Source organism: Pteronotus mesoamericanus, unplaced genomic scaffold, assembly GCF_021234165.1.
Source record: "Pteronotus mesoamericanus isolate MK-2021 breed Mesoamerican mustached bat unplaced genomic scaffold, CSHL_Meso_final contig_1242, whole genome shotgun sequence".
Classification (NCBI taxonomy): domain Eukaryota; kingdom Metazoa; phylum Chordata; class Mammalia; order Chiroptera; family Mormoopidae; genus Pteronotus; species Pteronotus mesoamericanus.
The window spans coordinates 2,360,784-2,382,874 of record NW_026555053.1 but is presented as its reverse complement, the minus strand read 5'-3'; the positions used below and the strand labels follow the sequence as shown (position 1 = coordinate 2,382,874).

The 22,091-nt window shown below is 51.7% G+C and overlaps 1 protein-coding gene across 1 annotated transcript in view; it reads right to left on the bottom strand.

Moving 5' to 3' along the window:
• Positions 1–22,091, bottom strand: part of HOMER2 (homer scaffold protein 2) — a 48,194-nt gene that overhangs the window by 18,120 nt on the left and 7,983 nt on the right. Inside the window, 1 exon segment of the mRNA XM_054588518.1 lies at positions 1,733–1,889. Coding sequence (XP_054444493.1) covers positions 1,733–1,889 — 157 coding nt within the window.

Here is a 22,091-nt window from a genome sequence, read left to right as displayed (position 1 = left end):
TGAGTCCAGGTTCCTGCTTTTCCAGTTGCAGGCGGTCAGGAAGAGGGTAGACACAGGTAAGGAGTCCCCGAACAATCGGTGTGTTGTAAAGTACCAACAACAGGCTCACTCAGGCAGAAGTCCTTGAAAGCCCTAAGACTCTAAGAAACGCTCGAGAAAAATGCCCTTGGACAGCGGGATCCTCGGATGTTTGCTAACCAGCAGCGCTCAGTGCTTCCTTCCTCGTCATGTGGTTTCTGAGCGTCGGAGCAGGAGGAGGAGCAATCTGAGTCAACACTCTAAAGAGCAAATTTACTAGCAATTTTTTTAACTAAAGCTTTATTTATTCTCCACAGTGAACTCAGAATACTCTTTTTTAATGGATAAAACAAGGAAGAGAAAAAACTTTTGAATGGCAGACCCTTGTTCTCCTTGGTAGGAACTTTGGTCAATCAATTTGCTCAAGGATAGGCCTTCTGGACAGATTCCTACCTTAACTAATAAAGATATCAGGGCAAGAAGTTAGAGTTGTCACTAGTAAAAGTGTCAGTGCAATGTATGTACACAAGAGCCTATTGAGTTTGCCAGTGAGTGTAGGAGGCACCTGCAGGGTCTGAGCAAAGCTGTGCCAGGATGAGAGCTATGGCCTTGAGACAAAGTATTAGGCACAGAAAGGTGTGAGACACAAAAGACAGGCTCCTCTGGCCAATCCAAAAAGGAACGACGTTATGCTCTTTCTTTTCTTTTTTTTCTTCCAACCTTCCTTCCTTTTTTTTTTTTTTTGCTCCGGTGCTTGAGAAATGAAAATGAAGGGGCAGTTTAGAGAGAAAATAGGGGAATTCAGCTTCAGATTCAGTAAATTCAGATTCAGAATTTACTTTCAGGCGACAGCAGATAATCCCTGTAAAAAAATCTCCAGCAGGATGAAAACAGATTAAAGACAGAAAAAAATTATAAAACGCCGCCTACTTTCTATCTTTTTTGCAAATTTGGTGATGCTTTTACTGATATCCTTTTTTTTATTCTGCTTCCATATAATGTGGCAAAAATACCGAGGAAGACAGCAGAATAATGAAAGTACCAGGAAAAAATTATTTTAAGAAATATTGCCATTTCTTAAAAAACATAAATGGTTTAATAAAACCATTTATTAAAATCAACTCCCATGCCTAAGAACATCAAAACCAAACGAGATAGAATACCCAGCGCTGGCAACGGTACAACAAACGGGCATCCTCAGACATGCTGGAGGGAAGACCTCTTTGGAAAGCAAAGTGGCGGTGTCCACTGAGAGCCATAAGGTGTTAATATGTTACTCCCAGGAATCTATCCTGAGGAAACACGCAAAAGAAAGCAATAGGTATGTTCAATGATCAGATGAGGGCATTGGTTGCCTAAAGACTCTCATTTTCTATCATAAAAACTCGTAGTAAAAACTGGAAGCCACTTAAATATCTAACCGTAAAGGGACGGGCTAACAACATTATAGGGCCTTGGTGGAATTATTCCACAGGCATTGAAAGGCTAGTTATACAGACCATGTGGTAACAGGGAAATCTTTTTTCTTCATTTTCTGTAATTTTAAATGGAGAAATAAAAACCAGGCAGGATCTGTGATTGTAAGACATTATCACAATAACACCTGTGTGACGGAGGCATGATTTGGGGCGCGTTCTTTTCCCTCCATTTTTCGCTTTGCTTCAGAGACCCCCTACGCGGCTGTGAACGCTGAAACCAGTCAGTGGGGCAGTACCTTGGCTCCATCTACGCTGATGATCCGATAGCTGTTCCTTATGACATCGTAGAAGTAGGAAACAGTGACGGCCTGCTTGCTGGCAGGCACCCAGTTCTTCTTGGTGTTGGGGTCAATCTGGAAGACGTGCGCTCGGGTGGTGAATATGGGCTGTTCTCTGCCAGAGGAGAGATAGGCACATGAAGCAATGGAGCGCAGCTTTATGTATAATTTATGATTTATAAACCACCTACTATCCCCAAAGATTTTAGTAGCTTACAGGGAAAGATACATATGCATGAGGACAATTAAAATTAAAAAAGGGAAGAGAGGAGAAAGGGAGGCACCAGAGAGGTAGTTACTGAAACCTAACACCCCGAGCCTGTGGGGCTACTGGCCTCACAATCAATTTGCTTAAAATGCAACTCCTTGTCCAGTGAGTGTTTCTGCATTCTGTCAAGTGTTCCATTCTTTTTCTGAGGTCCTGCTGGCATTGTTAGGAATTTGCAACAAATTTACTTTGGGAGAGTCTGCAAGAATTTTAGGATTTTGCCAACCATTTGCAACTTCATTTATTTCTATTAAGTACTTCTCAAATTCATAGCATTTTACAAATAATGCATTCATTCACAATTGACTAAGCCTTAAAGTTTCATGTTTCCAACTTAAGAATTTATTGAGTTTTATGTGAAATTCATCAGATCTATCTCTTTTGCTATTCTTGCCTCTGTATTGCTGCTTTTTCACTCCATATACCTGTAAATTCTTTGGGTGATTATTAAGCTAGTTAGCACATTATCTATTCTTCTGTTGGGTGGGAAATTAATTAGATCTTGCTAAGAAGCATTAAGAGATAAGGCAGATGTATAAAAATTGTAATGGATTTCACTGCGTTTCATATTTTAAGGTATCTATTCCACAAAGTAACCAAATGAAACAGACTCATTACAAAATATTTAATTTTGAAAAAAGGCTCTTCAGGCACACTGGCTCAGAAATCCTTTTACGTGTTCAAAATAAGATAAAATGGGGGGGAAAGTGCCAGCAGAATGTAAAAATTATCCCATCATTCATTAGAACGCTACAGATTTAATAAGTACTTATTAGAGATAAAAATTGAATCAAAAGGTTACCTAGACAAATTAATTTTTTAAATCATTACAATGTCAAAAGACATTACCTAAAAGAATAAAACACCCCAATGGAGACAAAAATCAAAAGGGAAAAGTGAGTTTTAAGTGTTCTGGTCTCTAGATAGGGTGGTCTTAGGCGAAAGCAGTCTTTGAACCCACGCTGACTATAGGAGGCTCATTACTGGAAAGAAAACTCTTGCTAAGGAGAAAGACTTTCTCCCAGAAAAGCAATGTACTATCTGAGCATCCTGCAAGGGAGCCTGAACCACGCCATGAATACCGGCATCAACTGTCAGCTGCCGTTGCAGAGAAATGCAGGAACTATTTGCGTGACTGTTTCTCCAAAAGAATACAAGCCAAGAGCATGTCATTTGTGCCACATCAATGCAGCTGCTTTGAGAGGCTGGCTTTCCAGAAGAACGCACAGAGACCAGCACTCTCTCCCCCTGGAACTTTCCTTCCAGATCCCGGGAGCAGGACAGGTGCCTCTGGGAATGGATTACTAGGATGCTTCTCTTCCCTCAACAGTGACCAAGTTCACTCACTCACTCAGTCCAACAGCGACACCCTCCCGGCAGCAGGGCACTGGCCGTAGGAGCAAAGGGGATATCCGGTCTGTGCCTGCCCACGTCTGCTGTCGAGGGCAGCCTGTGGGGAGCGGGTGCGTGTGAACACAGGACCCCTCATCAAGCCATGCGGGCAGTCTGACACCGGGAGGCCCAGCTGCGCTGCTGCCAGCCCAGGCGCAGTATTGAGTATTTGGTCATCGTCTAAGGCACCGCCACAGAGAACTCCGGCTCACTCGGTATTCTCCGGCCCATGTGACAGAAGGGAGCAATGGAAAGGGCAGCGATACAGACGAGGTTTTTAAAGATCAAGTTATGCTGAATTCTCTGCCTCCCTGTGCAGAGCACTAGCAAGCTAGGCAGGGGTCTTCCCTGGGAAGGATCGGGCTTTCAGACCTTCCTCCCTCATGTCCTCCACACCGAGGAAGAAGCATTGGGTCTAGTTCCGCACCGAGACCTGTGACGGCATCAGCTGGGACACTTCAACTCAAAACACAAATGCCCCAGCCCCACCCCCAGCCTGGCCCCCAGGGACTTGGCTCTCCAGGGCAGGGGCCTGAGTGGCTCTGTTCTTCACAGAGCTCCCAGTGACTTTTATCCTCAAAGAAGCTGGGGAGATACTCACGTTAGACACTATCAGATAATCTAGAAAAAAAATGGAAGAAGTGACAGATATAGCCAGCATCTCTTCTGCCATTCACACAGCTGACTGTGAGTGACAGGGAGTGTCTCCAGAATGTCCCCCCACAGCCCACGAGAGACAACAGTGGGACCAAGAACAGGATCTTTGAGTACAAAGGATGGGGAGGGGCAAGGGGAGGCGGAGGTGCTCCGGTCAGGAAGAGGGCAGCTTGAGGTGGCCAAGCAGTGACCTTCTTCAAACGCTCCAGGTCCCTGCAGCCCACAGCAGTGAGAAAGGGAAGGCGGCAAAGCAGAGAGAGACAGAGAAGGAGGGACAGGGAGACAAGAAACGATGGCAGAGCCTTCTGACCAGGGACAAGCAAATGCAGCGCGTCATCTGCTTGGCATGGTTCAGGTCAAAGTGCACGCGCAGACGAGGAGGCCCATCTCCAAATCCGCCTGCTCAGCGCTGGGAACGAACTGAGGCCGCAACAGGTTGCTCTCAGGACCCCAACCAGAAACGCAATTTCTTGGGAGAGCAGGGCTGGCCACAGCTTCGGTGGCTGCTAAACCGTGAGGAGAGGCCCTGAGACCTGGCAGGGAGCTGCAGGGACGCCCGGCAGCCCCGCCCAGAGGGCGGGCACCAGGGCCGCTGGTCCTCAGTCCCGAGGACCTGCACAGCCAGTCTGGCAGCAGCTTGGTACCCAGGAAACTGCCCAAAGGATTGGGATTTCCACATGCATAACAAAGTCTGAGACCACTGGGATGTTCTATTTTATTCCTCTAAAATTCAAAAGTGTAATGGTATTTAAAGAAAAGGCCAAAAATACACAATGGTAAAAAGAAAAGCCGGTGGCTAATAGCTACTGACTGCTTACCCTTCTGCCAGGCTTCACCTGCGATCCCTCATTTAGGATCACAGCGACCCCATGGGGAAGGCGCCGCACAGGTGGAGAAGTCGGGGTGCAGAAAGGCCAAGGCCAGCCTCGGGTCACGCAGGCAGTAAGTGGCAGGTTGGTGGGTTGGCCGATCAGAGAGGTGAAGTCAGCGCAGATGACACGGACACCCTCCCTCTTAAATATTAGGCTGTACTCACACCCCGAAATAACAGTGCCTGCACCGGCCAGCTTCTGATGTGTTCCCAGCGACCCCGCCTCCTGGTACCCACACCCTGCTGGAACTCCCTCCCTCTGAGCAGGGGTGGGACCTGGGACTTGTTTAAACCAAGAGAATATGGCTGAGGTGATGGGATGTCACGTGTGCGAGCAGGTTACAGAGGCCCGTGACTTCCGTCATGGTCGCAGACTCCCGCGGGGGAGCCTCTCTCGCCGGCTGTGATGAAGCAGGCTGCCACAGCGGGGAGGCCCACACGGCAGGAAGGGAGGGTGGCCTGCAGCCAAGCAGCCAGGCCCGCACTGAGGCCCTTAGTCTAAAGCCACTCAAGGGACTGGGATTCTGCCAACAATTGCCTGGAAGCTGGGCAGTCGATCTTTCCACAGCTGAGCCTTCAGGTGAGACCCCAGCCCTGGATTAACAACTGGATGACACCTTCGAAGACAGAGGTCCCCAACCTCTGGGCCGAGGACTGGTCCAGGCCTCTTAGGAACCAGGTCACACAGCAGGGGGTGAGCTTGACTGTAATATGCTTGAAACATCCCCAAACCATCGCCCCACCCCCATCGGTGGAAAAATTTTCTTCCATGAAACTGGTCCCTGGTGCCAAAAAGGTTGGGGACCGCTGCTCTAAGAGACCCCGAAGCTGAGGACCCAGCTAAGCCACGCCTGGACTTCTGACCCATGGAAATGTGTTTTATCTGAATCTGCTAAGGTTGTGGCAGCTTATTATGCAGCAATAGATGACTAAGACAGCGACCTTCATAGACGTTAACTACACACCATGCAAATTACATATGTTCTCACTCAATCCTCCGACAGAGCTGCAAGTGGGTGGCATCATCCACACAGAACACGGAGGGTCACGGTGATTTCAGGCAACCTGCACAACAACCTTTACGTCTTTACGGGCGGAATCAGAGCACCTACAAACCTCGCCTCAAAACGCAGAAAAGGAGACCCCCAGCTCGGGCAGAGCATCTTGCCTCACCTGAGAAAGTGAACGAGATGGAACTGGGACACAAAAGTCAGCTCCCATAAGTGTGCAAATCAGTATAAATAGAAAATCCAGGAGAAGCAGAACTTTCAAACTCAGGAGGTCGCCTTTCCCACCCAGCAGGGACAAGCTGAAGAGAGTGCGTGTCAGAGAACAGAAGCCACCTTCATACCCAATTTGTCCCCCTCTTTGGTGTTGGAGGCTTAGGGAGTCTATTTCAAACAGACTCCCACTCCCTCTTCGGTGCTTTAAATAGAAGCAGATGTTTCCGGATGGCAGTGTTTCTCTAGGCAGACAATATAACCTACCGTTCCTAGTCTTTTTAGAGCTGAATAAACACCAATTGCTGTTCACTGAACACATTTTGGAGCCTGACAGTAATTGTCCCCAAGAATAATTAGACGCTGTGCAACAGATGTATGTTTGGAATATGAAAACCACTCAGCTTAGAATGGTTCTAAGCCAGAGAGACCACTCTGGCTTAGAATGAATTCTGGCTCCATGTAAAATGATTCTACAAATAACTGGTATGACTACTTTTTGAAGGAAAAAAGGAAAATAATGTTTTAATTTCTAATAATCCCTCACTTACAATGCTCAGCTCTGGGCTTTTTCTGATACGGACTTGTAAAACCTGACAATTTTTATTTCTACTTCCACTTGATTTGAGTGAAAACAAACCATTTGGGCATTATTTTACAGTCCTTCGGGTCTCATAGGGTACCCTTGCTTGTGTATCTGCCTTGAGTCTTGAATACCACCAACTGCAACCATCACTTACACAGCACTAAGAGGAAGGGCTTCCCCAGGCTCAATGGGTAGGGCGCTGCCCACCCAGTTTCCAAGGCCTCCATCCCCAGCTCCAAGTGCATTAGAATGACCCACAGGCCCCTGTCCTGGTCCCGCCCCCTCACCAGACTGGCTCTACTGCTTTCCTGCTGGCATTTCCAAATCACCTGCATTTTCACGTCACCAAGCACATGCCGTTCACTTGGCCTAGAATGTCCATCCCCCTCGGCTGGTCAGAGGAGTTCCTATCAGATCTTCAGGTCTGGCCATGGCATCTTGAGACACCTAATTTGTGGTCTTTGGACACAGGCCCTGAAGTGAGCACCTGTCACAAGGCACCAGAAGTATGGGCGCACCTGGTGCCTCTAGGCTGTCAACAGGCCCCTGTGCTGGCGGCGTCAAATCCCCACTTCCTAGGGCAGAGAGCTGGAGAAAAAAGAGATATGGACAAACACTTCTTCCAGCATATTCTTCCATGCAAAAAATCTAACTCATGAGCATACTGTGGTTCCACATTCACACAAAATCCCTGTCACAAGGCTACCATTGTTTGTAGACAGTATCACCCATCCAGAACAGCCAAGAAAATCAATTTAAAAAAGTGAATATGAATAAATTCAGTAACATTGCTAACTATAAAATTACTAATGAAAAGTAAAATTGATAGTCTTCCTATACATATAAACAACCAGACAAATAATATAATGGGTTTTTAAAGATCTCATTTATAGTAGTAGGTAAAAAGATACAATTTCTAGGACTCTATTTAAAAATTAAACGAGAGGTCTCATATAAGCCACATTTGTCACAAATCCTCCTACTCCACTGACTGGGATTCCCTTTTTGGGTCCCATTTACATCAGGGAATGGAATGAGGCAAGTACCCCTGATGAATGCTGATGGGCCTTCACAGGGACACTATTTATATCCTGGGAGGCTGGACGGCTTTCCAGGAGCCTCCCGGCACACTCGCCTGCGTGTCTCCTGGAACGTGGGTTTCACTACGGGCCGGGGCTGGTTCCCAGGCTGAGGGCTGCCCCGGGGCCATCAGACCCGCTCCTGTGTGCTGTGGGGGAGCGTGCGGCCTTTCCAAAGTGGCGGCGGGTCCAGAGCAGCGGGGGAGGATCCCGGCAGCCAGGAGCGGGAGGGGCAGTTTCAGAAGAGCAAAGCCAGGATGGACGGCAAACACCGGCACGGGGTGAGGTGGGGCGCTTCTCTGAAGATGAAGGACAGGTAAACAGATGACGGGAGGACGAGACCAAGGGCAGGATCAAGGGAGAAAATAAAACGACACCTACCAGCAACACTGCAGTGTCTTCTCGTGGGCAAATGGCACCCCTCCACCTCGCACAGGAACCCCGCTCCCTCCTCCACACACGGGCACACCGCCCAGCCCAGAGCCCAGCAAACACGCAGGGTTTGGCAGGAAAGGAGGAAATGACTCCCCAGGTGCAAGAGGTGTGCTCGGCGAGGGCACTAGGTGGCTACAGGACGGGGCTGGCACGAGACAAGGCCCGGGGTGGGCCAAAATGGAATAGCCACGGACACTGAATGCCACGCTAAGGAAATCGGTCTTCGGCTTGGGAGCCACCATCTCCCAACTGTGTGCCATGAAAAATAAATGCCTCAGCTAGTTTCTCTTTCATATATATTCCAAGATAGACATACGAAAAATGTTAAATTCACTTGGATGGCTGTTCTCATAATTATGTATTATCACCTTTAAGAAACTATATTCTCCACCCAAGACTGCAGGAAGATCATACGGAGCTGAGTGATGCACCAACATCTGTCATCTGAGCGGCACGCAGGCGGGGGACCTGCCCTGGCAGACCAGCCGTGGCAGCGATGGGCACCTTCGAATCGCAATGTTTCATCTGTGGAAGATGTCTGGTCTTGGGATTTCAACAAGCATCCATGGTTTTATTCCACATATGGCATACTGAACATGTATATGATAAAAAACGGGTCCTATCTGAATCTAAGGCAAAAAAAGGAAGCTTTAAACACAAAAGCAGTTTCATGATTTGCACACGGTGAACCCCCTGAGCCAAGACTCAGAATACATCCAAGCAATGTTTTCTAAAAACCAGGTGGCAAGCTGCCCGAGTCTTAATGATTAATGATCGCTGGAAGAGCCTAATTCAAGAGAGCACAGAATACTGCCGGAGGAGCAGCGTCCGCTCTTCCTTTTGCTGTAACACATCCATGTGCAGAGATTTTCACATTACACAGCAATGAAACAAAACATAGAAGACTTTATGCCATACCTGAGGCGAGGCTGTGACTTGGCAACACTATTCCTAATATTTAGTGATATGATTTTCTTAAAGACCTGGGACAATAATGTTCTTGATTTTAAATGTTGAGGGCTTTTGTATTTATCCATAGTAAAAATAACATTAGATGTTTGGCCACTCGTGTATTTTGTTCTTTATAAACTAAAAATAAATTCCTCTGATGTTTTATTCTGCTACTATTAAAAAACATTCAAATGTAAATGTGAACAATCTTGCAGCAATTAATGCACCTGCAAGACCACATTTTGCTACCCACCTTAACTAAGCCTATGTTACATCGTATAATCTGTTGATCGCCCACTAATATTTCAAAATAGGTAAACGGTGTCACGGTACATAAATTCAGGAAATGCTAATTTTTGAGCAAAGGAGCGGCACAACCAGGACTGTAACTTAGAGGAACAACTGGCATCCGTACTGAGGATGGACTGAAGTGGGAAGAGGCTGGAGGCGAATAAACAACTAACTGCAGAGACGTCCGGGCACAGATGAGAGCCTGGCCGAGAGCAGCGGGGACAGATGGAAGGAAATGGGTTTGTTAGATTTCAAATGTGCCACCAGGAGGACTTGTGGAAGTGTCCGATGTGGCATAAACACCAAAATAAAAAAAATATAAAACTCTTCTACGTCAAAATAAAAAACTTCTGTGTCGCAGTTGATACCGTCAAATAAATTGAAAAGACAACCCGCAGAATCGGAGAAAGTGTTTGCAAATCCTACATCTGATAAGGAACTGATATCCAGAACATATAAAGAACTCTTAGAACTCATCAACAAAAGGACAATTAACCAACTTAAAAAACAGAAAGGTACTATGAACAGATTATCTCCAAAGAAGACCTACCCATGGCCCACAAGCACATGAAAAGATGCTCAACATCGTGAACCAAGAGGGAAGTGCAAACCAAAACCACAATGAGACAGATATTACTTCACACTTCCCAGCAGGGCTGTAATCAAACGGACAGAGAACGTCGAGTGTGGCAGAGAGTGCAGACACGCCGGAACCTCCGGCACTGCTGGCGGGAGTGCAAAAAACAGGGCAGCTGCCTTGGCGGGGTCCGGCAGGTCCTCAACAGTAGCCTGGGCCCCGGTCTCCTCTGCTGTACCGTTCACACTGCCGTTCCTCCCCTCCTTTATATCACCCATAAATTTGTTGCAACCTTTCAGCTGCTGGTACTTCCCTCCCATTCACTTGCTGTCAAAGGATTATGCTTCTAATAATCGCCCTATTATCATTCTAATGGGTTTTTGGAGGAAAGGTATAAATAAGTACATGTGTTGAATCCTACACCTTACACTCTACGTTAATCTCATTAATTTTTCAGTTATAACTCGCATATGCTTAAAAGATAACAGACATTCTATCCTGAGCCCCTTGTCCCTGAGCTCCTATTGGCAGGAGGTGGAAGGTGGGTGGCAGGGTTCCATCCAGCCTGTCACCGCCTGTCACCACCTGCCACCTCCGCCACACAGACCTCCGTTGTCTGAGCACCACTGCTCATGACACAGATCTGCCAGGACAAGTTAGGGCACCGGCGAACTGCTGGTGCGTTTCCTCTTTCCAGGACTTTTTAAAAAAGCAAATGACTGCGTGGCCTTCCCTATAATGTCAAAATAGATAAACTGGGGTATTAAATACAAAGAATGTTCAACTTTAAACCAAGAACATCCTTTGCAGGTTCCATCAGCCCCAGAGAACCTTTTTACTCAAAAGCAAAGCCTGCATGATACATCCCCGCTTTACAAAGGCTCAAGGTTAAAAATAAACATGGGCATTTGCGGGAGCCCAAAAATAGTGCCGCAGCTCCACGGAGCCCCAGGCACTCCGAGCGGGCCGAGCGAGGCCGCATTTGGTCCACAGTCGGCCCTCGTGGACCTCAAACCAGCGACACGCGCGTGAAGGGCGCCTTTCTTGGCTTTATCCCCTTGTACTCAACCCTGTCGACCTCGCCCAATCCAAGCCGACCACAGGTGCCCACCATGTCCAGCTACGCGTGAACGGGCTGTGCTGGCGGCCCCCGCAGACGAAATCCGCCCTCACGCAGCCTTGTCCCCACCTGACTCACCCCACTCCCACAATCAGTCCCTTACCCAGCCAGCAGTTTACCTCGACCTGCCTTCGCTGAAGCGGTGCCTCCCCCTGAAATGCCTCTTGCTTGTCTCCACCCCCAACGCAGCCCACTCCCACTGGTCAGAACCCTACAATCCAAGGCAAAAGGCAAATTGGTCACCTTTTCCTTCAGAGGCACGGCTCCAGCGCCAAGCCAGGTTCCCTCCCTGGAGCCCGGCTCCGTGGTGGCCCTCCCACACTCTGCCCGGCCTTTGGGTAGCTATAGGTGGGTCGTAGCCCCCTGACTGGACCGCAAGCCCCTCAGGCAGAGATCAAGTCATCACTTCTGCAGCCGCCACAGCACCTTGATAGAGGAAGCGCTTGAAGTTGCGGCCAGGAGCTTTGTGGGAACCCAAGTTGCAGAGGGCCCCGAGCGGCCAGCTGCCCGCTGGTGGGACCCTGCACAATCCCACAAGGCCAACGAGCAGATCCTCCTTGGAGAGCAGGGGGAGCCCCCTCTCCAGCAGGGCTGCTGGGTAATGGACTACGCGTAAGCTGAGACATGCTGACCCGCACCGCTGGAGGCCCCGCGTACGGCCCCCGCCAGCAGCCTCCTCCCCAGGGCGCTGCACCAGTGGCCTCTCCCATGGGCCTGCCTGGCCAGACAGAGGGTGGAAAGCATGAACCAGAATGATCTCAAGGGCCAGGGCTACATCATGTGCCATGCAGAGCCTGGCACCCAGAAAACATGTCTCAACAGGGGGCTGAGAGAGGGGCTAGAGCACACACCCCACAGAGGTCCTTCAGTACTGGATCCTTGACAGTTTCTTCTCCCTTTTGGAAAAGGTCCGATGCTTGACTTTCCGTGAACGAGGCAGCCGGCAGGTGTCAGACGGCTGGCCCCGCGCAGCCTGTGCTGTTGCCATGCTCCAAGGGCACACCGCCTGGCTCCTCCAAAGGGCCAGATGGCTTGTGCGCAGACTTCCCCCCACTTCGCATTTGTCTCTCCCGTGCTCTGCCTCGGCCTTCCACCCTCAGAAACACAGGTGCCGAGCACATTTACATCTTCAGAGCATTTCGTGCTCCTCGCCCAAGCCTGTCCACCGCCGTCCAGCAAGGCTGTGGGCCTCAGCACCCAGGTCTCCGCAGTGCCTGGCACAGGGTGGCTCCTGGAGGTCCCGGCACATATGAGCTGTGTGCTGCCATCATGCTGGACACTGGCACACATATCTCACCTAACTGCCCCAACGACCTTGAGAAGTGAGGGTCTGTGTCTGTCTCCATTCCACAGAGGGGACAGAAGGCCACACAGAGCTATTAGGCGAGAGTCACCTCAGCCTTCCAGCCCGGCGTGTGCCCAGGCTCCTTCCCACCCCTCCCACCATGCCTGCCACCCGTGGCACCCCACACCTGCCCTGCTTCCCAGCCACCTCAGCCGCCCCTCCCTGCCACCGCGCTCGGGCTGCAGCACGCGTGAGCTGTTCAGCAGGTCCGTGGGTGAACAGGTTCAGCCTTATGCATCCCTTACCAAGGCTATCACCCCAGGCCTTAAGGAACGATCCGGAAATCCAAATCCTGCTCACCAACAGCATCCTCACAGCCTTTCCCCATGTCCCAACAGTCAGCACAGAGCCCCGAAAATACCTCTTGAGTCCCCCAAACATTAAGGGTCCTGCCCAAGGGCTCACAGCCCTAATGGTGCCCCTTGGGTGTATTTGAACCATGTTGATCAACCAACATCCCGATCAGGAGACGGGGCCGCAGGCAGCAGCCAGCCTCCTGGGCGGCTGCCGAGAATCTCCACCTGAGCCCTGGAGTCTCGGGTCCCTTCCTCGTGCAGCACCGAACAAAGGCCAACCCAGACCAGGGAGCCAGGCCTCCTCCGGACTGTGCAGCCCTAGGGGGTTCCTGCTCCCTGGTGACCACCTCTGGCCACACCTGCCCGCCTGCCACCCTCTCAAACAGCACTTCCTCGGGGAAGCCGAGATTCTGGGCTCAGTTCTAACTCTCCAAGACACTGGCTGCGTGTCCTGCAACTCAACACAATCCTGATGCCGTCTACCTGGAGACGGCGTCAGAACCCACAGGTTTAAGGCTCAGTCCCACAAGACAGCCTCCATTTCAGACGAATGGCAAGTCCAGGTTGTCACCTGTGTTTCTGACCAACTGGCTATCCAGTGGAGATCCCAGGGACCCCTCCCTGGGCTGTGCTAATTTACTAGGAACATTTTACTTACTAGGTCACCAATGCATTGCAAAGGGTATAACCTGAGAACAGCCAGATGAAGGAGGTGCGAAGGGCAAGGTACGGGCAGGGCAGGCGAGTGCAGCTCCCCTGCTCTCTGGCACACCACTCGCCCCAAGCCCCCGCGTGTCCCCCAGCCCAGAGGCTCTCCAAAGCCCATCCCTTTGCGTTTTCGTGGAGGCTTCATTGCTAACACTGGCTGAATCATTGGCTGCTGGCCACCGATTCAACCTCCGGCTCCTCTTCCCTCCAGGGAGGGGCACGTGGGGGCAGTGAAAGCTCCAGCCCTCTAATTGCCCACTGGTTCCCTTGGCAACCAGCCCCCCTCCTCAGGTGCTTTCCAAAAGTCGCCTCATTAACATAACAAAAGACATGTTTCTCACTCTCAGTCCAGGAGATTCCAAGGGTTTTAGGAGCTCAGTGCCAGAAACAGGATCGATAATACTCTTATAATATTCTTATTATAAGTCACAGTCTCACTAAAGTCTCTCCACTCCAGGCCAGACATCCCGACCGTCTGCCCTCGGACCACCTGGAACCCCTGCAGACCCCTCTTCGCTCCTGGGCCTCACAGCCGCTGCCCGCCAGGCAAGTCTCTCCCCTCCTCAAAATTCCCACCTTGGAACCTCTGGTCTCCACACCCCACCATCCCTCCCCCCTTAATGCTGCTGTTGCCACGACCCCTGTGTGACCGCCCTCATTTCTTCATGATTTCAGCTCCTGGATCACCACCCTCTCTCTTACGCCAGGCCTGTCTCGATTCTCAGTCATTTCAATACACCCAGAGGACCCCCGACTGGCCTTCGGTCACGGAAACGTCTCTTGCTCCCCTCTCCCTCAGCCTCCCCAAGTCCCTGTCATAACCTGTCATTTATCCTTAACTCCAGCCCATCCATAATCTTCGTTTCCTGCATCCCACTCTCTGCAACCGACACACCCCCGCCGCCCGGCCCGGCCCATACTCCCAATCACCTGTCCCTGTCCCTGCTTCCCGAGAAACTTTTTGTCTTCTAACCTGCCAGAAGACGTGTTGTTTGTTATATTTTTATTCCTTGTGTATCTCATTAGAATGGAAGCCTCGCGAAGGCAGAGACTCGTCTGCCTGGTACCCAACACCATGGACAGCGTCTCGCACACACTGTTCAACAAGCACTTGAATGGATTCTTTCTGTAATTAATCAAGATCCATTTTGCCTGCTCTACTGTAAACTCTCCCAGGACAGGGACCAAATCCATCTTAGCCGCCCTGGGAGCACCCAGTAAACACTACCTAACTGACCGAACGAAGGACCCGAGTGAGGACGTACGAGGGACATTGCTGGGCGACCGCGGCCTCCACCTGGACCGGTTGGATGTGACACTGTTGCCACGGGCTGCCACCTGAACACAGGGCACCTAAATAAAGCTGGCGATTCTGATAAGCCTGAGAAAAAAACACCAGACGCCCTTGGACACAGACGTCTGAAGCGGTTTCTGCCTCCACCATGCAAATATTTGATCCCGTGAATGGGGGGGAAACTGCTTTTACCTGTTCCAGTGGTGACCTGAAAATGTTCCTTCTAAAAACAGATTGCCTGGAAGACCATCAACGAGGAACGTCTTCCTGCAAAAAATAACTTAAGGAGGCCCTATCTAGGCTTCAGATCACATTTTCAATCTGACTTCCTCTTCAAGCTACACTCAGGAGCCATTCATTTACGTTAGCTACCAATGGATAAGAGATTTGCTCTAGGGGGAAAAAAAAGACATAAATAAACTGAACAAACTCTGTAAGATGCACAGAGAGAATCAAATTTCACAATGTCAGACTCAGCCTGACCTCCCACCTAGGATGGAGGGGCTTGAAACCCCAACTTTCATGGAAATACAATGCTGTTTGATTGGGGCACCGTCCTGAGACCACTTCTCTAAAGCACCTTCTCACTCACGTTGCCAACAGGGCAAGTCCTTCCATTAACAGCCAGGAGGGCTCCAACTACAGCACAGCCGCTAGAGCACTTGGCAAAAACAAAACAAAACCCACATCCCCCGTGTTTCTTTGAGAAAGACAACGCAGGCAACCACCTGAAGAACCACTGACCAGTATGGCGGGGGATGGGGGCGGGGAAGTGTGGGAAACGAGGTCATAAAAAGGGCGAGCAATGTGGGCCCTGGAGAGCGCACAACCCTCTGTGTCCTCATCAATATCAATACAACTAATCTGACAGAGACCCAGCCAAACAGGTTTCTTTATTTGAGATTTAGATTCCTATTCGGTAATCTGAATAATGTCTTCAAAGACGGGATCACAACATGCAATTCAACAAGGCTGAAGACTGAAGTCATTCTGAGAACCTCTACTAAAATCTGAGAAGCAGGACCAGGGAGACACCAGGAGACAGAGGATGAGAAAAGGAAGACAAAGGAATAGCTCCACCGATTCTGGGTGCGAGATGTCTGCAGAAAACTCAGACAGCTGTGTGAATGGCCGGGGGATCACATCGGAGCAAACCCCTGCTTTTAGCCCCACCCTCTGAAAGGCGGGCTAACAGAACTTCCTTGAGGCTCCTCTCTGCTTTCTTTTAAAAATCTCAAGTTGTACTTCTGAAACAAAGGTTGTTTTTGTTACGGAATGTAAGTCGTGCAGAGTGTGTGAACCTCAGAGCCCAACATATATAACCACCAGCCCCACTCTGGGCCCTGGCTGTGCGACCGTAATCAAGTAACTTAAACTCCCTGAACTTGTTTCTTCATCCATAAAACATGAAGCTTAAATGATATAATGCATATCAGTAATTAATAAATATTAGTGCCCTTCACTGCCCTGGCAGAACTCACTTGTCTACAGGAGCCACGCAGACTCCACAGTGACCGTGTGGCTGGACGCTGTGTGTTCAGCACCCTGTCCAATGCCTTCCAGGAGACAGAGCCTGTGCACCCACAGACAGGCAGACACCGGGGAATAATCGCCAGATCTGAGATGCCACCACTGCTTCCGAGGGAAGGGCCTTCTGCCAGAAGATAAAGTAGGTTTCTCTTCCCTGCACAGATTCTCCAGAAATTTCCACTGAGTACATACAGAAACCAGTGCCAATGCTAGAGTGGTTGGGAGGATACAGACTTGGTCTGAGGCCAGTCATCTCATGTGGCCATCAGGGGACAAGGAAGACCAACTAAGAATTCACGGGAGATGCAAACATCACAGATGCCGGTTTCAGGGGAAACCTGCGGGCCCCCTTCACCCTCTCTTGTGACACTTCCAGGGTTGAGCCAATTGCACCAAGGACTTGGAAGGCAGCTGTTTGAAGTTGCATCAATTTTTCTACCCGGACAAGTTCTTTGGGCACCTGCTTGGGCTCTCCCCTGGAGAGCAAGGCTCTGGGGGCCCCAGTGTGACCAGGCCTGAGCAACACTCCATTCTCAGCGAACCCCACTTAATTATTTAAGGAGTGAGGCATTGTTTCCTTTGCAGAACATTTAACATGCACGGGAGAAGCCAAGGAGTGGCTTTTTTTAGCTTCTTCCCTGGGAGCAAGTGATATAGCTTTCAATCAGGCTGTGGGATTCCAATTCCAGTTTTCCAGAACATTCCATCCTTGGCAAGGCATGCCTGCTTTTTTAAAAAAAAAAAAAAAACTGAGAGGAGGAAAGAAAGCAGGAAGCTCTAACAAAGCCAAACTTGACGAAGTGCTGGTGCTGCCCCATGGGAGTCACTTTCACGTCTAGCAGATCTCGCTGATCCTGTGGGCGCCAAAGTGAGGTGGGAGCCCAGCCATCACTTGGGAACATGCTGGGTGCGGGGTGTACAGCCCTCGCCCCACCTCCGGCCTGGGGATAAAGCTGTGCTCAAGCCCGGCCCGCGAGCCCACTTCCGCGCTCATCCCACCGGCGGCACCTCCCCGCCGGTCAGCTCCAAGCCCAGCTTCTTCCCCGGCCCACCTTCTGTCACCGTCGCCATCCCCGCGGATGACCCTCAATACCCTGGACAAAGTTCTTTGGCCTCCTCCAGAAAAAGCCTTCATCTCAGCATCCCTTCAGCGACACGGTCCCCCAGCCTTACCAGGACCCCTCGTTTCCAAAAATGCACCACCTCCAAGTGGGACTTCCCAACCCCCTGCTTCCTGCCCACACCACCTATGCCTGCAGCTCACTCGCTCCGGTATCCCCGCCTCAGAGACCTCCCTCCGCTGACGGGCCCGCTGGCCACCGCCCCTCCCGGCTCCTCTCTTCCCTGAATGGCCCAGGCCCATCCATGGCCTATGGCAGCTATCGCTGGTACCAGTCCCACGCGAACACCTGCCGCCCAGCCTGATGTGCCTACCACCTGCCTCCTTGGGCCCACACCCAAGCAACTGGGCAACGTTGCCAAACTGGGTGGACAAGTTTCACTTAAATTCATGTTCTCTGACCTCAAACTGTCATTCGCCACAGCCCACACGCCGGGGCTCCTCCAGCACGCTTGCCGCCCACTCCAGGCCAACTTCACACCTTCCCCTTCTCCGCAGGCTTCCCGCCCGCGCTCTCGGGGACGACCTGCCTCGGACCCTGTGGTGCAGACGGGAGCCGTGGGCTGGGACTCATGCCTCTTCCACCACACCCAAGCCGAGGGACGGTCCTTCCCCTGGTGCCTGGAACCCCCCCGCAAGGGCCCACCATCCTCCCGAGGCCTTGGCGCCTCTGTCATCCGCCTTCTCCGGGGTAGCACACCCCTCAGCAGCCGCTGAGACAGTGTGCTGGCGTTCTCTCTTAAACATGTTCTCCCTCTCCCTCCACTCTGCCATGTTAGTGTCCTATTTCTCTGTTCCCTTAACAGTCACCTTGGTGAAGTGGCCCACACATCCCCACACAACCCCTTGTCCAGCCTCCCATTCACCTTCCGAACCACCTGGCTCCTGGCTTCACCTTGCCGCTGAGCCGGCTCCAGGCAGGGCCTCCAGCAGCCGCCATGCTGCCCAGCCGCGTCCCAGCAGCGCTCGGCACCAATGCCCAAGCCCTCCTGCTTGAGACGCTGCCCCATCAGCCGCCCTCAGGCCACTGCCCACTTTCCTCCTCCCTCTCTAGCCACGCCTCCTCCAACCTCTGCCGGCTGCTCTTCCTCGATGCCACCTCAGGCCTGGGTGCTGCAGGCTCCTGAGCCCTCTCCTCCTCCCTCTGCCCCTCCCGATCACAGCCTCACCAGTCAACCTGCAGTCCGGCTCCGCTGGGCCCCAGATGCGTGTAACTCACTGCCTTCTGCCAGCTCCACTCCGCATCTCGAGCTTCCCACGTGGTTACCTGAACTGGACTTCCCGCCCCTCCCGCTCCGAACTTTCCCCTCTAGAAGCTTCCCCACAGCTACTAGATGCTTAAACTGAAAACCAAGAGCCGTCTTTATGTCCTCCCTCTCCCTCCCCCTCGCCCCGCATGCGATCCCTCTGAAAGCTCCAGCGATGACTCCATCTCCGACCGTTTGTGGAACCTGCCCGCTCCTCTCCTCTCCTCGTCAGCCGTCTCAGCCTCAGCCAGCGTTCTCTGCACCTGAAACCCAGAAGCTCTGCCACTGGCCTCCTGGCTTCACTTCCTGTCCCCTTCCACTCCATTCTCCACAGAGCACCAGAGTCATCGTCTTAACACAGAAGGCTCGCGTCGCAACCCTACTAAAATCCTTCCGTCTCACCGAACCTCCCTGCATCTCACACAGAAGCCGGGCCACAGCCGACCTCACGGCCCCCCGCCCCTCGCTCCAGCTCCCGACCGGGCTCTCCCCCCCCACCTCTGGCCACCCAGCCACCCAGGTCCGATTTCAATTTCTCGAACATTCTGGGCAGCTCCATTCCACTCTCGGCATTGCACCTGCTCCGTCCGCCACCTAGAAGGCTCTGTTCCTGTTCTCCACTCGAGACAGCAGCTCCAATGTCACCTCTTCTGAAAGGCGTCTCAGCCATACATTTTAACACCGGTCTCAGCCTTTGCTTCTTTCTCTCACAGCCCTGAGCACAAATTGCAGATATTTTATTTGTGGATCCATTTACAGGTGTCTTTTTGGGGCAGAGACGGGTGGTGTCTGTTTCCCTCGCTAGAATGTAAATTCCATGGAAAGAGGGACTGTATCTGATTTTCTCACCATCGATTACGTGCTGAAATGGTAATATCTGGGATATGCTGGGTTAAAATACATTAAAATCCATTTCACCTGTTTCTTTCTCTTCTTTAATGTGGCCACTAGAACATGTAAAATTACATAAGGTGTGCTCATATTTCCATTGGGCCGCACTGGTCTGGTGAGCAAAGGTGGGGGAGATGCGGATGATGATAATATGTTGCTATAACATTGATTACAATTAAATGTCTTATGTCATCAACGATATCGAGCAGCCTGGGCCAAATATTCAGGGTACCCGGAAGACAGGTCGGTCAGGCTGGGTGTCAGCAGGACTGGAATGCCAAACCAGTGAGGATGAGGTCACGAATCCTTGCCACTTAGACGGACCCTGGCGAGTGGCTTACTCCACACTCCCAATACGTGTACGGATGTGGGACAACAGGACGTGTTCCAACATGGTCTCCTGGCACACATCCCAATCCGCTCCCAACCGCGGTGGATTCCCGGGCCGGTGCCAACGGGCACACTGTCTGCACAGGGCGCAGTGCTCGCATCTCCTCCTTTCCCCTTCTCACACCTAAAGAACTGGGCTCATAGAAATGAAAGATGAACAAGGGTTGGTATGGTTCCGTGTCTCTGGTCATCCCAACTTCGGGCCAGTGCGAGACGCACTGAGTGGGCTGAGGGGAGAGGGCTGCGCAGAAACCACCAGCCCATCCTCCCTGGGACACTCGCTGGGTCGGATGGTGTTGGGGCGAGGGCGCGGAGAAGCCGCCCCCACCCCGCCTCTGCCCCAGGCACTGAGCTCACCCCCGGGGTCACCACGGTCATCCCCTCCGCCAGATGATACGTTCCCGTGGAGCGAGGAAAGCTGCTTCTCAGAGAGGTTAATAAACTTACAAATCTCATTACTCAAGGAGGTCATGCAAGCACGAATTTCAATGCGTTTTTTAGAAAGGGTCTGGAAGAATTATTAACAGAACAATGACTGGCTACTCAGGGAGGCGAGGGCAGAAAGGCGGCTGACCGAGATGGAGCGGGCGCTCCTGCGTCCCTGGCAGCGGCCCCCAGGGCTGGGGATGGCAGGGAACTTAGGAGCCAAACCAGGGGCGCGGATGCTTGCCCACCGTCTGGTCTGGGACTGCTTGCTGTTGCTCCTGCTCCCAGGTCTAGCTGTGGCGACTGGCACCTGCCACACCCACGTTCTTGAATCTCCGACTGGCCCCTTGGGGCCGTTCACAAAGCTGTATTTACTGCAGGCGACTCCCTGCCCGACCCCACAACCAGTTGTAGCAAACTATGCCTTTCCTTCTGATCCATCCCTGATTCTCAGATTAGGGAACTCCTTGGCTCACACGAAGAAGGAAAGGCCACCAGCCCAGCTCCCTCACCCTCTTCCCGCCACAGCCTCCAAAAGCCTGTGTGCCAGCACGTGCCCCTTCTGAGGACGCTGCCCGCCCTCTTCTGGAGGTGGGCGCCTCCTCCTGGCTCTTGCTTTAGTTCCCTCCTGCCCACAACCTCCCTGCCTCTCAGCTTTTCCTAGTCTCTCCAATCTCCTTTCCTTTGACCTCAGTCTCCCAACATGCTCAACTTACAAAACAAAAATGAACCTTCCTTCTACACTGATGCCCCGTCAAGCCTGCCTTCATCTTCAGCCAGACAGCTCTACTCTCTCCCTACCCTACGCCTTCAATCACCGGCAAATGGATCTGTGCCGTCACACCTGGCCAAAGCTGCTCTTGAAATCCACGAGTCCCCTAACACTCCCGTTCCACAGCAGTGTGCAGCAGCTGCGCCTGGGGTCCCCACCCGACTCCGAGCTTTCCGAGGACTTTGCTTCTGGTGAGCAGATACCCTCTCGGCCTCCTCTCCTCTGGCTCCTTGCAACGTGTCTCTCCTCTGATTCTCATTGCGTCCCATTCTCACCCACTGGCTTCTTCTCCTTCCCTCCAATCGCCTTTCCCAGAGTCCCCCCTTCATCTCAGACTCTATCCTCACTGCCAAGCCGAATTTCTCCTCACAAGTGGAAGTTCACTGCACCCACCCAAAACCAAACTCTCAGGCTGTTCCCCCCAAACACCGCATCTCCTCTTGTGTTCCCGATCTCAGTCAACAGCACCACCCTCAGATCAGTCGTCGAGGCTGGAAACATCAGAGTAGCTGGCAACTCAGCCTCTCCCTTTCTCTCAGCTCAGCCATGGGCAGCTCTTTCATCTAAATGCCTCCCCCTCTTTTGCAACTGGCTGGCGGACTGGTTTTCTTGCTGGCATATGAGGGCCAGCTCTCCCGACCTCTCCTGCCCTCTGGCATGTGACAGTCCTCCACCAACACCACCTGAGAGGCTCAGTGATGGAGGCAAGGCTCCAGAGGGCGAGCCTCATGTCGTCTGGTCATGATGCCAGGCTTCCAACTCTGGCACTTCCTCGGGACTGTGACGGAGCCCTGGGGGAGGACTGTCTCTGACCACAGACTCCAGAAGGGGCCTCGGGGGTTACCTGCCAA